This window comes from Salmo salar, chromosome ssa03 (assembly GCF_905237065.1).
Source record: "Salmo salar chromosome ssa03, Ssal_v3.1, whole genome shotgun sequence".
NCBI classification, from domain to species: Eukaryota; Metazoa; Chordata; class Actinopteri; order Salmoniformes; family Salmonidae; genus Salmo; species Salmo salar.
This window is the reverse complement of record NC_059444.1, coordinates 99889617-99904404: the sequence shown is the minus strand read 5'-3', so window position 1 is coordinate 99904404 and position 14788 is coordinate 99889617. Positions and strand designations below refer to the sequence as shown.

The 14788-nt window shown below is 46.0% G+C and overlaps 2 protein-coding genes across 2 annotated transcripts in view; one reads left to right on the top strand and one right to left on the bottom strand.

Annotated features, from left to right (window-relative positions):
• Positions 1-6283, bottom strand: part of LOC106594088 (protein CLEC16A) — a 77089-nt gene extending 70806 nt beyond the window's left edge. Inside the window, 5 exon segments of the mRNA XM_045715960.1 lie at positions 3271-3419; positions 3638-3771; positions 3921-4049; positions 6024-6072; positions 6075-6283. Coding sequence (XP_045571916.1) covers positions 3271-3419; positions 3638-3771; positions 3921-4049; positions 6024-6072; positions 6075-6096 — 483 coding nt within the window. The 5' untranslated portion in view covers positions 6097-6283.
• An 854-nt stretch (positions 6284-7137) lies between these two features.
• LOC106598615 (dexamethasone-induced protein homolog) lies at positions 7138-13785 on the top strand (the record flags this gene model as incomplete). The annotated part of the gene is made up of 2 exons (XM_045715959.1): positions 7138-7896; positions 12033-13785. A coding segment is annotated over one exon (264 nt), but the record flags the coding sequence as incomplete, so codon positions are not given.
• Positions 13786-14788: the final 1003 nt, after the last annotated feature.

Sequence of the window (14788 nt, the reverse complement as noted above, 5' to 3'; positions counted from 1 at the left end):
GGCGACGTGCCGTAGTTAGCTATAGGGCGACGTGCCGTAGTTAGCTATAGGGCCGTAGTTAGCTATAGGGAGACGTGCTGTAGTTAGCTATAGGGAGACGTGCTGTAGTTAGCTACAGGGTGACGTGCTGTAGTTAGCTATAGGGCCGTAGTTAGCTATAGGGAGACGCGCTGTAGTTAGCTATAGGGAGACGTGCTGTAGTTAGCTACAGGGTGACGTGCTGTAGTTAGCTATAGGGCCGTAGTTAGCTATAGGGAGACGTGCTGTAGTTAGCTATAGGGAGACGTGCTGTAGTTAGCTACAGGGTGACGTGCTGTAGTTAGCTACAGGGTGACGTGCTGTAGTTAGCTATAGGGCCGTAGTTAGCTATAGGGAGACGTGCTGTAGTTAGCTATAGGGCCGTAGTTAGCTATAGGGAGACGTGCCGTAGTTAGCTACAGGGAGACGTGCCGTAGTTAGCTATAGGGCGACGTGCCGTAGTTAGCTATAGGGCGACGTGCTGTAGTTAGCTATAGGGAGACGTGCCGTAGTTAGCTATAGGGCGACGTGCCGTAGTTAGCTATAGGGAGACGTTCTGTAGTTAGCTATAGGACGACGTGCCGTAGTTAGCTATAGGACGACGTGCCGTAGTTAGCTATAGGGCCGTAGTTAGCTATAGGACGACGTGCTGTAGTTAGCTATAGGGTAACCCTGCTTCTAATTCTAGCAGCGACTAAATTCCCAGAACTACAGAGAGCTGGAATCAGGATGGAATCAGGGTGGAATCAGGATGGAATCAGGATGGAACCAGGATGGAACCAGGATGGAATCAGGATGGAATAAGGATGGAATCAGGATGGAATCAGGATGGAACCAGGATGGAACCAGGATGGAATAAGGATGGAACCAGGGTGGAATCAGGATGGAATCAGGAAGGAATCAGGATGGAATCAGGATGGAACCAGGATGGAACAAGGATGGAACAAGGATGGAATCAGGATGGAATAAGGATGGAACCAGGATGGAACCAGGATGGAACCAGGATGGAACCAGGATGGAATCAGGATGGAATCATGATGGAACCATGATGGAATCAGGATGGAACCAGGATGGAACCAGGATGGAATCAGGATGGAATAAGGATGGAACCAGGATGGAACCAGGATGGAACCAGGATGGAATAAGGATGGAACCAGGATGGAATCAGTGTGGAACCAGGATGGAACCAGGATGGAATCAGGATGGAATCAGGATGGAACCAGGATGGAACCAGGATGGAACCAGGATGGAATCAGGATGGAATCAGGATGGAACCAGGATGGAACCAGGATGGAACCAGGATGGAATCAGGGTGGAATCAGGATGGAACCAGGGTGGAACCAGGATGGAATCAGGATGGAATCAGGATGGAACCAGGATGGAATCAGGATGGAACCAGGGTGGAACCAGGGTGGAATCAGGATGGAATCAGGGTGGAACCAGGGTGGAATCAGGATGGAACCAGGATGGAATCAGGGTGGAACCAGGATGGAATCAGGATGGAACCAGGATGGAACCAGGATGGAATCAGCAGGAAATCTGGAATCCTGTTATTTTGGGGGGAAAAGTTAGCAGCATTTTCCCAGCCTACTGCAACGTACTGTAGTGACTTAATACCAGGGATTAAAACCTAGTGATCGTTTATCAGGCATTAGGTGTAGTGACTTAATACCAGGGATTAAAACCTAGTGATCGTTTATCAGGCATTAGGTGTATTGACTTAATACCAGGGATTAAAACCTAGTGATCGTTTAGCAGGCATTAGGAGGCAGGCTGTTATAGCAGGTCTACAGGCAGCTGATCTCTGTCTCTCTGATCTCTGTCTCCACTTCCTTCCCAAAGTGTACACTTGAACACTTCCCATCATGGATTGAACAAAACGGTGGAAACTCCCAGCCAATGCTTACACCAATCCTACGCTTTTAAATCCACGACGGGCAATGTTCATGTGCACACTTCAGGAAGAGAGGGGAATTGGGCCAAGAGGGGCTACCAGTGACAGTACACCAATAACTTTTCCCCATACACAGAAGCCAAAGGTCGAGTGCTGAAACACAAAGGTCAGTTGCAAAAGTAGTGTCCCAAAAGCGCCTTCATTCCCTATATAGGGCACTACATTATGGCCCCTCATTCCCTATACAGGGCACTACATTATGGCCCCTCATTCCCTATACAGGGCACTACATTATGGCCCCTCACTCTCTATATAGGGCACTACATTATGGTCCCTTATTCCGTAGTTGTCCAGTCCCCCCCCTCACCTCGTTATAGAAGAAGTGTACAGTGTGAGTGTCCCTCACCTCGTTATAGAAGAAGTGTACAGTGTAGTTGTCCAGTCCCCCCCTCACCTCGTTATAGAAGAAGTGTACAGTGTAGTTGTCCAGTCCCCCCTCTCACCTCGTTATAGAAGAAGTGTACAGTGTAGTTGTCCAGTCCCCCCCTCACCTCGTTATAGAAGAAGTGTACAGTGTAGTTGTCCAGTCCCCCCTCTCACCTCGTTATAGAAGAAGTGTACAGTGTAGTTGTCCAGTCCCCCCCTCACCTCGTTATCGAAGAAGTGTACAGTGTAGTTGTCCAGTCCCCCCCTCACCTCGTTATAGAAGAAGTGTACAGTGTAGTTGTCCAGTCCCCCCTCACCTCGTTATAGAAGAAGTGTACAGTGTAGTTGTCCAGTCCCCCCTCACCTCGTTATAGAAGAAGTGTACAGTGTAGTTGTCCCCCCTCTCACCTCGTTATAGAAGAAGTGTACAGTGTAGTTGTCCAGTCCCCCCCTCACCTCGTTATAGAAGAAGTGTACAGTGTAGTTGTCCCCCCCTCACCTCGTTATAGAAGAAGTGTACAGTGTAGTTGTCCAGTCCCCCTCTCACCTCGTTATAGAAGAAGTGTACAGTGTAGTTGTCCAGTCCCCCTCTCACCTCGTTATAGAAGAAGTGTACAGTGTAGTTGTCCAGTCCCCCCTCACCTCGTTATAGAAGAAGTGTACAGTGTAGTTGTCCAGTCCCCCCTCTCACCTCGTTATAGAAGAAGTGTACAGTGTAGTTGTCCAGTCCCCCCCTCACCTCGTTATAGAAGAAGTGTACAGTGTAGTTGTCCAGTCCCCCCCTCACCTCGTTATCGAAGAAGTGTACAGTGTAGTTGTCCAGTCCCCACCCTCACCTCGTTATCGAAGAAGTGTACAGTGTAGTTGTCCAGTCCCCCCTCTCACCTCGTTATAGAAGAAGTGTACAGTGTAGTTGTCCAGTCCCCCCTCACCTCGTTATAGAAGAAGTGTACGGTGTGATTGTTCAGTTTGAGTGACAGGGTCTTCAGGAAGGAGATATAGTAGGCCATGATCTCCTCGTCTGAGAAGTCAAACTTGTGAACGATGATGGAGTTGACGTGGTTGTTGGACAGCAGGTAATCTAGAGGAGGAGAAAACAGTTATACCACACAAATATCTTATTCCGGCTGATTGAAACTCTGGGGCATCTAAACCACAGGTTGCCAGTGTGTGTGTGTGTGTGTGTGTTGTGTGTGTGTGTGTGTGTGTGTGTGTGTGTGTGTGTGTGTGTGTGTGTGTGTGTGTGTGTGTGTGTGTGTGTGTGTGTGTGTGTGTGTGTGTGTGTGTGTGTGTGCTCACAGAGCGACGTCTCGTGGCTGATATTTTCAAACAGGATGTTGAGTGTCTGGAGCAGCTGGACACAGACGTAACGACCGGACTTCTGACGGAGGATATTCAGGAAGAACGCAAACATATTCTTCTCCAGGAAGAAGCTGAGAACAGAGTAGAGTAGAGTAGAATAAAGAATAGAGCAGAATAAAGTAGATTTAAGTATAGTATACAATAGAGAGGAGTAGAGTACAATAGAGAGGAGTAGAACAGAATAGAGTAGAATAAAATAGGGTCATGGTTAAAGTCTTACTCGAAGACGGAGCTGTCGTTCTGGTCTCCCCAGATGAGTATCTCAGTGATGGAGCGGATGGTCTCCACCAGCAAGTTCCTGTTGCTGTCTGTTACTGTCGTGTTCCTAGTTAGGACATGGTACATATACCTGGAGAGAGGAGGGAGGAGAGGAGGGGGAGGGAGAGGAGGGGGAGGGAGAGGAGGGAGGAGAGAGAGAGAGGAGGGGGAGGGAGAGGAGGGAGGGAGGGAGAGGAGGGGGAGGAGAGAGGAGGGAGGAGAGAGAGGAGGGGGAGGGAGAAGAGAGGGGGAGGGAGAGGAGGGGGAGGAGAGAGGAGGGGGAGGGAGGAGGGAGGGAGGAGAGAGGAGGGAGGAGAGGAGGGGGAGGGAGAAGAGAGGAGGGGGAGGAGAGAGGAGGGAGGAGAGAGGAGGAGGAGGAGGAGGAGGGAGAGGAGGGGAGGAGAGAGGAGGGGGAGTGGAGGAGGGAGGGAGGGAGAAGAGGAGGGAGGAGAGAGAAGGGGGAGGGAGGAGAGGAGGGAGGAGAGAGGAGGGAGGGAGAGAGGAGGGAGGAGAGGAGGGAGGAGAGAGGAGGGAGGAGAGAGGAGGGAGGGAGGGAGGGAGGGAGGAGAGGAGGAGAGGAGGGAAGGAGGGGAGGAGGGAGAGGAGGGAAGGGATGAGAGGAGATGGACAATGTTAGAAAACAGGTTGCTTTCCAGTAAAACATGTGGTGGCTATACTGCACTGTCAATTTGAACTGGCACACCCACTCTGGAAGACGGAATATGACTAGCTTAGCAACACATAGACGGGATGGTATGGACTCATACACTAACGTTAGTATATCTAGCTGTAGTCAAGTAATGACACCCATCATGTAGTTAGCTAGCTAGCTAACGTTAGTATATCTAGCTGTAGTCAAGTAATGACACCCATCATGTAGTTAGCTAGCTAGCTAACGTTAGTATATCTAGCTGTAGTCAAGTAATGACACCCATCATGTAGTTAGCTAGTTAGCTAACAATAGTAGATCTAGCTGTTATCAAGTAATGACACCCATCATGTAGTTAGCTAGCTGGCTAACGTTAGTATATCTAGCTGTCATCAAGTAATGACAGCCATCATGTAGTTAGCTAGCTAGCTAACGTTAGTATATCTAGCTGTCATCAAGTAATGACAGCCATCATGTAGTTAGCTAGCTAGCTAACGTTAGTAGATCTAGCTGTTATCAAGTAATGACAGCCATCATGTAGTTAGCTAGCTAACGTTAGTATATCTAGCTGTTATCAAGTAATGACAGCCATCATGTAGTTAGCTAGCTAGCTAACGTTAGTAGATCTAGCTGTTATCAAGTAATGACACCCATCATGTAGTTAGCTAGCTGGCTAACGTTAGTAGATCTAGCTGTTATCAAGTAATGACAGCCATCATGTAGTTAGCTAGTTAGCTAACAATAGTAGATCTAGCTGTTATCAAGTAATGACACCCATCATGTAGTTAGCTAGCTGGCTAACGTTAGTATATCTAGCTGTCATCAAGTAATGACAGCCATCATGTAGTTAGCTAGCTAGCTAACGTTAGTAGATCTAGCTGTTATCAAGTAATGACACCCATCATGTAGTTAGCTAGCTAACGTTAGTATATCTAGCTGTTATCAAGTAATGACAGCCATCATGTAGTTAGCTAGCTAGCTAACGTTAGTAGATCTAGCTGTTATCAAGTAATGACACCCATCATGTAGTTAGTTAGCTGGCTAACGTTAGTATCAGTCATATACATCTGACAATGTTCACACAGTTCTGACAAGGAAATTCCAGTAACGTTAGGTAGCTAACGTATTTGGTCGACAGTACTAGCTAGTAGCCTGATCGGGCATAGCTAACTGGATTAGCTAGGTATGCTAACAATGTAACGTTAGTTTATTAAGCTATCAGGGTTAGCTGGCTAACTCGCTACGGGTTGCCATCATTCAACCAAACAGTTGCGTTTTGCAACGGAAACAATCATTTACATTGGACATGTTCAGGTATGTTCCGTTAATTTTGCTCCCGTTTAAGTAACGTTTTGCAACAGAACAAGCCTAATGAATACACCCCGGGTAACCTTAGCAATTATGCTAGTTACTTACTTGAGATGGTCCAGGGAATGAATATTTTTTGTTTTCCCCTGCCCTCCCCCCAACTCCGTGACCGACCGAACATAGTTGCACTTAAAAAGATGTTGATGCTACTGCCAGATTGTTTTTGCCTGTTATATCAATCCATCACGTCCATATATCCCGTACAAGGTGTCCAATATATAAGCTAACAAAATATCTAGCTAACCAAATAGCTCTCTGGCTAACGAAGCGAGAAGAGGACATTCCGAACGTAGCTAGCGAGGAACGACGCGTTACGTAACAGGTTTAGCGCCAGGGAGTTTGGGACTTGTCGTTTCTTTGTTGAGTTTCGATAGCACAATTTCATGTAAATGACATTTTTAAAAAACTACAAATCCCCAACGTTTTTTGGGGGGGGAAATAACAAAACCACATTCAACAATTCAGTGACATTGATTGGTCTTCATCTTACAACGACGAACACCACAGCCAATGAAATACCAATACGATGAGCCCATCGACGCAAAACGTAACAAACCGCAACCGATGAAAAAGGCGGGATTAATGTGATCGATGTCTCAGTTTGACCATTCACAGGACGGTATGTTTTGTGGTGAACCAATCAAATGCTTAAGCTATATAGACGTATTGGGTACTGTTTTGACCGTAAAGGTCGGACTGTTTTGATGCAGTTCGCGGAAATGTTGACATGAAAATTGTAACGGGAGGTCTGACTATCGAGTGTATTTCCATCGACAGAACATATTCCTGTATAATAGAAATCTCGCTATAGTCGTTTGGCCGGTAATAGCTAGCCACGTTCAACTGTTTTTAGCTGTTAGCTAGCCATGTTGCAGATAACACATCGAGCTAACACTGTGTTTACATGAACTAGCGGTTTCGAGCTGAACGTTTTTTTTGTTAGGTTGTTTCTTGTACCTCCTAACTAATGTCTATCGCTAGATAGCTGTGCTATTGTAAAGCTGGCATTTCAGGACGAATCATTGCTGTCACCGCAGAAATGGACACTCCAAAATACACTGTCCATGTTACTGCTAGCCTCCGAGCAATGACACTGCCTCTGTCCTTATCCGCTCCTTATCAACATAGCTGAGCTAAACTTTCCGGGTTAGTTTTTCTATGACACTCAACTTATACTCGACTAGATTCGTTGGAATCGCTCCTCAACGAACTTCTCTATATGTTTTATCTGGGCCTGTTTTTTGTGAACGTTTTAATCCTATACTATGCCTTTCTAATGGAATACATCGTCTTGAATGTGGGGATAGTGTTTCTACCGGAAGATATGGACCAGGCGCTGGTGGATCTAGGGGTACTATCTGACCCGGCCTCTGTCCCTTACGACACGGACACAGAACTCGATGTGTTCGAGAGGTACCTGGAGTGAGCTGGACCCAGGGCTAGAGAGGTATCTGGAGTGAGCTGGACCCAGGGCTAGAGAGGTACCTGGAGTGAGCTGGGCCCAGGGCTAGAGAGGTATCTGGAGTGAGCTGGGCCCAGGGCTAGAGAGGTATCTGGAGTGAGCTGGGCCCAGGGCTAGAGAGGTACCTGGAGTGAGCTGGGCCCAGGGCTAGAAAGGTACCTGGAGTGAGCTGGGCCCAGGGCTAGAGAGGTACCTGGAGTGAACTGGGCCCAGGGCTAGAGAGGTACCTGGAGTGAGCTGGGCCCAGGGCTAGAGAGGTATCTGGAGTGAGCTGGGCCCAGGGCTAGAGAGGTATCTGGAGTGAGCTGGGCCCAGGGCTAGAGAGGTAGAGAGAAGCCCCGGGGTCGAACTGGATTCCTACCGAACTGTGATGATGATGATGGGAGAGACTGATACTGGAAACTTCGAGAGGAGGATAATTGTGTTGGCTTGGAGCAACATTGGCTGCTGGATGAAAAAGTAAGGAGGGATGGAATAATGATGATAGGATGACAGTTTGCTGCTGCAGTGATGCCAGGGGTTTGTTTGAATTGGGTTGGGCCTTCATCTCAACCCTGTAACATCCCTGTCTATCCTCTGTTGTAGAGAGGCTGTAACATCCTGTCTATCCTCTATGTTGTAGAGAGACTGTAACATCCCTGTCTATCCTCTATGTTGTAGAGAGGCTGGTAATATCCCTGTCTATCCTCTATGTTGTAGAGAGACTAACATCCCTGTCTATCCTCTATGTTGTAGAGAGACTGTAACATCCATGTCTATCCTCTATGTTGTAGAGAGACTGTAACATCCCTGTCTATCCTCTATGTTGTAGAGAGACTGTAACATCCCTGTCTATCCTCTATGTTGTAGAGAGGCTGTAACATCCCTGTCTATCCTCTATGTTGTAGAGAGACTGTAACATCCCTGTCTATCCTCTATGTTGTAGAGAGACTGGTAACATCCCTGTCTATCCTCTATGTTGTAGAGAGACTGTAACATCCCTGTCTATCCTCTATGTTGTAGAGAGGCTGTAACATCCCTGTCTATCCTCTGTTGTAGAGAGACTGTAACATCCCTGTCTATCCTCTATGTTGTAGAGAGACTGGTAACATCCCTGTCTATCCTCTATGTTGTAGAGAGACTGTAACATCCCTGTCTATCCTCTATGTTGTAGAGAGACTGTAACATCCCTGTCTATCCTCTATGTTGTAGAGAGACTGTAACATCCCTGTCTATCCTCTATGTTGTAGAGAGGCTGGTAACATCCCTGTCTATCCTCTGTTGTAGAGAGACTGTAACATCCCTGTCTATCCTCTATGTTGTAGAGAGACTGTAAAATCCCTGTCTATCCTCTATGTTGTAGAGAGACTGTAACATCCCTGTCTATCCTCTATGTTGTAGAGAGACTGTAACATCCCTGTCTATCCTCTATGTTGTAGAGAGACTGTAACATCCCTGTCTATCCTCTATGTTGTAGAGAGACTGTAACATCCCTGTCTATCCTCTATGTTGTAGAGAGACTGTAACATCCCTGTCTATCCTCTATGTTGTAGAGAGACTGTAACATCCCTGTCTATCCTCTATGTTGTAGAGAGACTGGTAACATCCCTGTCTGTCCTCTATGTTGTAGAGACTGTAACATCCCTGTCTATCCTCTATGTTGTAGAGAGACTGTAACATCCCTGTCTATCCTCTATGTTGTAGAGAGACTGTAACATCCCTGTCTATCCTCTATGTTGTAGAGAGACTGTAACATCCCTGTCTATCCTCTATGTTGTAGAGAGACTGTAACATCCCTGTCTATCCTCTGTTGTAGAGAGACTGTAACATCCCTGTCTATCCTCTATGTTGTAGAGAGACTGTAACATCCCTGTCTATCCTCTGTTGTAGAGAGACTGTAACATCCCTGTCTATCCTCTGTTGTAGAGAGACTGTAACATCCCTGTCTATCCTCTGTTGTAGAGAGACTGTAACATCCCTGTCTATCCTCTATGTTGTAGAGAGACTGGTAACATCCCTGTCTATCCTCTGTTGTAGAGAGACTGTAACATCCCTGTCTATCCTCTATGTTGTAGAGAGACTGTAACATCCCTGTCTATCCTCTATGTTGTAGAGAGACTGTAACATCCCTGTCTATCCTCTATGTTGTAGAGAGACTGGTAACATCCCTGTCTATCCTCTGTTGTAGAGAGACTGTAACATCCCTGTCTATCCTCTGTTGTCGAGAGACTGTAACATCCCTGTCTATCCTCTATGTTGTAGAGAGACTGTAACATCCCTGTCTATCCTCTATGTTGTAGAGAGACTGTAACATCCCTGTCTATCCTCTATGTTGTAGAGAGACTGTAACATCCCTGTCTATCCTCTATGTTGTAGAGAGACTGTAACATCCCTGTCTATCCTCTGTTGTAGAGAGACTGTAACATCCCTGTCTATCCTCTATGTTGTAGAGAGACTGTAACATCCCTGTCTATCCTCTGTTGTAGAGAGACTGTAACATCCCTGTCTATCCTCTGTTGTAGAGAGGCTGTAACATCCATGTCTATCCTCTATGTTGTAGAGAGACTGTAACATCCCTGTCTATCCTCTATGTTGTAGAGAGACTGTAACATCCCTGTCTATCCTCTATGTTGTAGAGAGACTGTAACATCCCTGTCTATCCTCTGTTGTAGAGAGACTGTAACATCCCTGTCTATCCTCTATGTTGTAGAGAGGCTGTAACATCCCTGTCTATCCTCTGTTGTAGAGAGACTGTAACATCCCTGTCTATCCTCTATGTTGTAGAGAGCCTGTAACATCCCTGTCTATCCTCTGTTGTAGAGAGGCTGTAACATCCCTGTCTATCCTCTGTTGTAGAGAGGCTGTAACATCCCTGTCTATCCTCTATGTTGTAGAGAGACTGTAACATCCCTGTCTATCCTCTGTTGTAGAGAGACTGTAACATCCCTGTCTATCCTCTGTTGTAGAGAGGCTGTAACATCCCTGTCTATCCTCTGTTGTAGAGAGACTGTAACATCCCTGTCTATCCTCTGTTGTAGAGAGACTAACATCCCTGTCTATCCTCTGTTGTAGAGAGACTAACATCCCTGTCTATCCTCTATGTTGTAGAGAGACTGTAACATCCCTGTCTATCCTCTATGTTGTAGAGAGACTGTAACATCCCTGTCTATCCTCTATGTTGTAGAGAGACTGTAACATCCCTGTCTATCCTCTATGTTGTAGAGAGGCTGATACATCCCTGTCTATCCTCTGTTGTAGAGAGACTGTAACATCCCTGTCTATCCTCTGTGTTGTAGAGAGACTGGTAACATCCCTGTCTATCCTCTGTTGTAGAGAGACTGTAACATCCCTGTCTATCCTCTATGTTGTAGAGAGACTGTAACATCCCTGTCTATCCTCTATGTTGTAGAGAGACTGTAACATCCCTGTCTATCCTCTGTTGTAGAGAGACTGTAACATCCCTGTCTATCCTCTGTTGTAGAGAGACTGTAACATCCCTGTCTATCCTCTATGTTGTAGAGAGACTGTAACATCCCTGTCTATCCTCTGTTGTAGAGAGACTGTAACATCCCTGTCTATCCTCTGTTGTAGAGAGACTGTAACATCCCTGTCTATCCTCTGTTGTAGAGAGACTGTAACATCCCTGTCTATCCTCTATGTTGTAGAGAGACTGTAACATCCCTGTCTATCCTCTGTTGTAGAGAGACTGTAACATCCCTGTCTATCCTCTGTTGTAGAGAGACTGTAACATCCCTGTCTATCCTCTATGTTGTAGAGAGACTGTAACATCCCTGTCTATCCTCTATGTTGTAGAGAGACTGTAACATCCCTGTCTATCCTCTGTTGTAGAGAGACTGTAACATCCCTGTCTATCCTCTGTTGTAGAGAGACTGGTAACATCCCTGTCTATCCTCTGTTGTAGAGAGACTGTAACATCCCTGTCTATCCTCTATGTTGTAGAGAGACTGTAACATCCCTGTCTATCCTCTGTTGTAGAGAGACTGTAACATCCCTGTCTATCCTCTGTTGTAGAGAGACTGTAACATCCCTGTCTATCCTCTATGTTGTAGAGAGACTGTAACATCCCTGTCTATCCTCTATGTTGTAGAGAGACTGTAACATCCCTGTCTATCCTCTGTTGTAGAGAGACTGTAACATCCCTGTCTATCCTCTATGTTGTAGAGAGACTGGTAACATCCCTGTCTATCCTCTGTTGTAGAGAGACTGTAACATCCCTGTCTATCCTCTATGTTGTAGAGAGACTGTAACATCCCTGTCTATCCTCTGTTGTAGAGAGACTGGTAACATCCCTGTCTATCCTCTATGTTGTAGAGAGACTGTAACATCCCTGTCTATCCTCTATGTTGTAGAGAGACTGTAACATCCCTGTCTATCCTCTATGTTGTAGAGAGACTGTAACATCCCTGTCTATCCTCTGTTGTAGAGAGACTGTAACATCCCTGTCTATCCTCTATGTTGTAGAGAGACTGTAACATCCCTGTCTATCCTCTATGTTGTAGAGAGACTGGTAACATCCCTGTCTATCCTCTATGTTGTAGAGAGACTGTAACATCCCTGTCTATCCTCTAACATGTGGCCTATTGTCTTCTCCACAGGTTGTCACGGCTCAAGACAAGATATCTGGAGAGAGTCAGAACCAACAGTGGGCACAGACAGATAGACAGGACAAATCACAGCCGAGTTACAGCTGCCTGTCAAAACTGTCTAACTGTGGCCAATCAACAAGCAGAACTGTCGAACTGGCCAATCAACAAGCAGAACTGTCTAATTGTGGCCAATCAACAAGCAGAACTGTCTAATTGTGGCCAATCAACAAGCAGAACTGTCTAATTGTGGCCAATCAACAAGCAGAACTGTCTAATTGTGGCCAATCAACAAGCAGAACTGTCTAATTGTGTCCAATCAACAAGCAGAACTGTCTAATTGTCATTGTGTCCAATCAACAAGCAGAACTGTCTAATTGTGTCCAATCAACAAGCAGAACTGTCTAATTGTGTCCAATCAACAAGCAGAACTGTCTAATTGGCCAATCAACAAGCAGAACTGTCTAATTGAGGCCAATCAACAAGCAGAACTGTCTAATTGTGTCCAATCAACAAGCAGAACTGTCTAATTGTGGCCAATCAACAAGCAGAACTGTCTAATTGTGGCCAATCAACAAGCAGAACATTGAGCGATCAGGGGACAACGTCATACTAACTCTGGTCCTGTAGAACTGACCTAGGATCAGTTAACCTGACAGGACAGCACTGTAGTGCTTACTAACTCTGGCCCTGTAGAACTGACCTAGGATCAGTTAACCTGACAGGACAGCACTGTAGTGCTTACTAACTCTGGCCCTGTAGAACTGACCTAGGATCAGTCAACCTGACAGGACAGGAAGTGACCTTTAGATCGGTGCCTGTAGAGTCTAGAGGCAGCTTCACCCTGCTCTGCTCTGACTCTCTCAAAGGGGGGAGAGAGTCTATGTTCATGTTGTCTCTGGTGTCTGCCAATCAATAATCAATAATACTGTATCAGCTTGGTCCTGATCAGTAACCCACCACAGACCAGCTGCTGGCTGCTTCACTGCTCCCCCGGCTAACATCTCCCAGCGAGCATTGGGCTGGACGGCGGAAGTATCTGGTGACTTTACAGCTAATGTCAATCAATCTCTATGCTATAACAGTTCATAAGGGGTTTATAATGCAGTGTTGTTCCTCTGCTCAGTCGGCTTTGTATTATAATGGAGGCGGAGGAGTCTCACCCCAACCACCTGTAGATAGCAGTTACACCCACCTGGGGGACGACGACACCCAGGGCCCTTTATGGCAATAGAAGGCTCTGATGCCCCCCCCCGGCAGCCATTTTAAACCAAAACGTTCAGCACCACACATCAGCTGAGAGGTGAGGAGGACCCCTCTTCATCATCATCATCATTAAGACACCCCAGCACCAGCCTTCACATCATCTTCATCATCAAGACACCCCAGCACCAGCCTTCACACCCTCTCCATCCCTTCTCTCCCCTTCACAGAGAAGGACCTGCACAGTGTGTTATAAGGGGCTATGACGTGTTATAAGGAGCTATAACGTGTTATAAGGCGCTATGACGTGTTATAAGGAGAAGCTTTGACGTGTTTTAAGAAGCTATGATGTGTTATAAGGAGCTATGATGTGTTATAACCTATGACGTATTATAACTAGAAATGACGTGTTATACGGAGCTATGACGTTATAACCTATGATGTGTTTTAAGAAGCTATGATGTGTTATAAGGAGCTATGACGTGTTATAAGGAGCTATAAGCGTTCATAAAGTTGTTGATGTTCCAATGCATATTTAATAAACCATCGATGAGTGGATGAACATGGGTTTCTGTCAACCTTTTTTCTAAATCATTTCCAATTAACACAGATAGATACAAGTTGAGGAAGACATCTTTCTATTGTTGTCATGTCTACAGCTGTAGGTCTCCCGTATTCTATGGCCAAGGACCCCCCCCCTCCCCATGATAATCAACTGGCGGACTACGGACCGGATCCGGACCCAGAACGGGGTCAATACGGACCGCGGGTCTCCTCCTCCCTTCCATTTTTACTTAAGTTCAGGCTTCGGCCCTTGTATCATATAAACACACATACAACATGGAAGAATGTGTAGAATTACAGGAAATGAGCTTTAAAATGTCCCCCCAAAAAAATCTCTTCCCCATTCAAGATGGATACAATTGCACCTTTTAAAACTGCACGATTTTCTCTCCGCCCAACAAGAGGGGTTTGGGATAGCAGCGGCAGCGAGGTGGGGGGTTTGTTACCGCGTCGATAAATTACATAATCCATCCTGACCTTTTCAAATAGTTTTCGAGTACCCCTGGCCAAGACGATCATCAAGGATAGCTTGTTCACTACGCTGCCATCAGGAACAGGGGTGTCAAACTCATTTTAGCTCAGGGGCCACAGGGAGGAAAATCTATTCCCAAGTGGGCCGGACCGGTAAAATCATGGTATATATATATAACTTAAAAACAACAACTTAAGATTGTTTTCTTTGTTTTAATACGATCGACATAAAACATAAAGCTGGAGCCTGAGGACAGTGTGTCCACAATAGTACCAGCACAACATCACTATTAATCATAAAACACCTCAAGTTCATTTGAAAATTCTAATGCTTGACCTACTTGCTCTGCTCCGGTATAAACAGTTTGCCTGCTTAACACAATTGCTATTGCGCCATCCAGTGGACGCAATTGGAACAGCAGTTTCTTTTATTGAAAGAATTGCAGCAAATTTTTTACTTAAACAAAATCATCTCGCGGGCCGGATTAAACCCCTTTGCGGGCCTGATCCGGCCCGCGGGCCGGACGTTT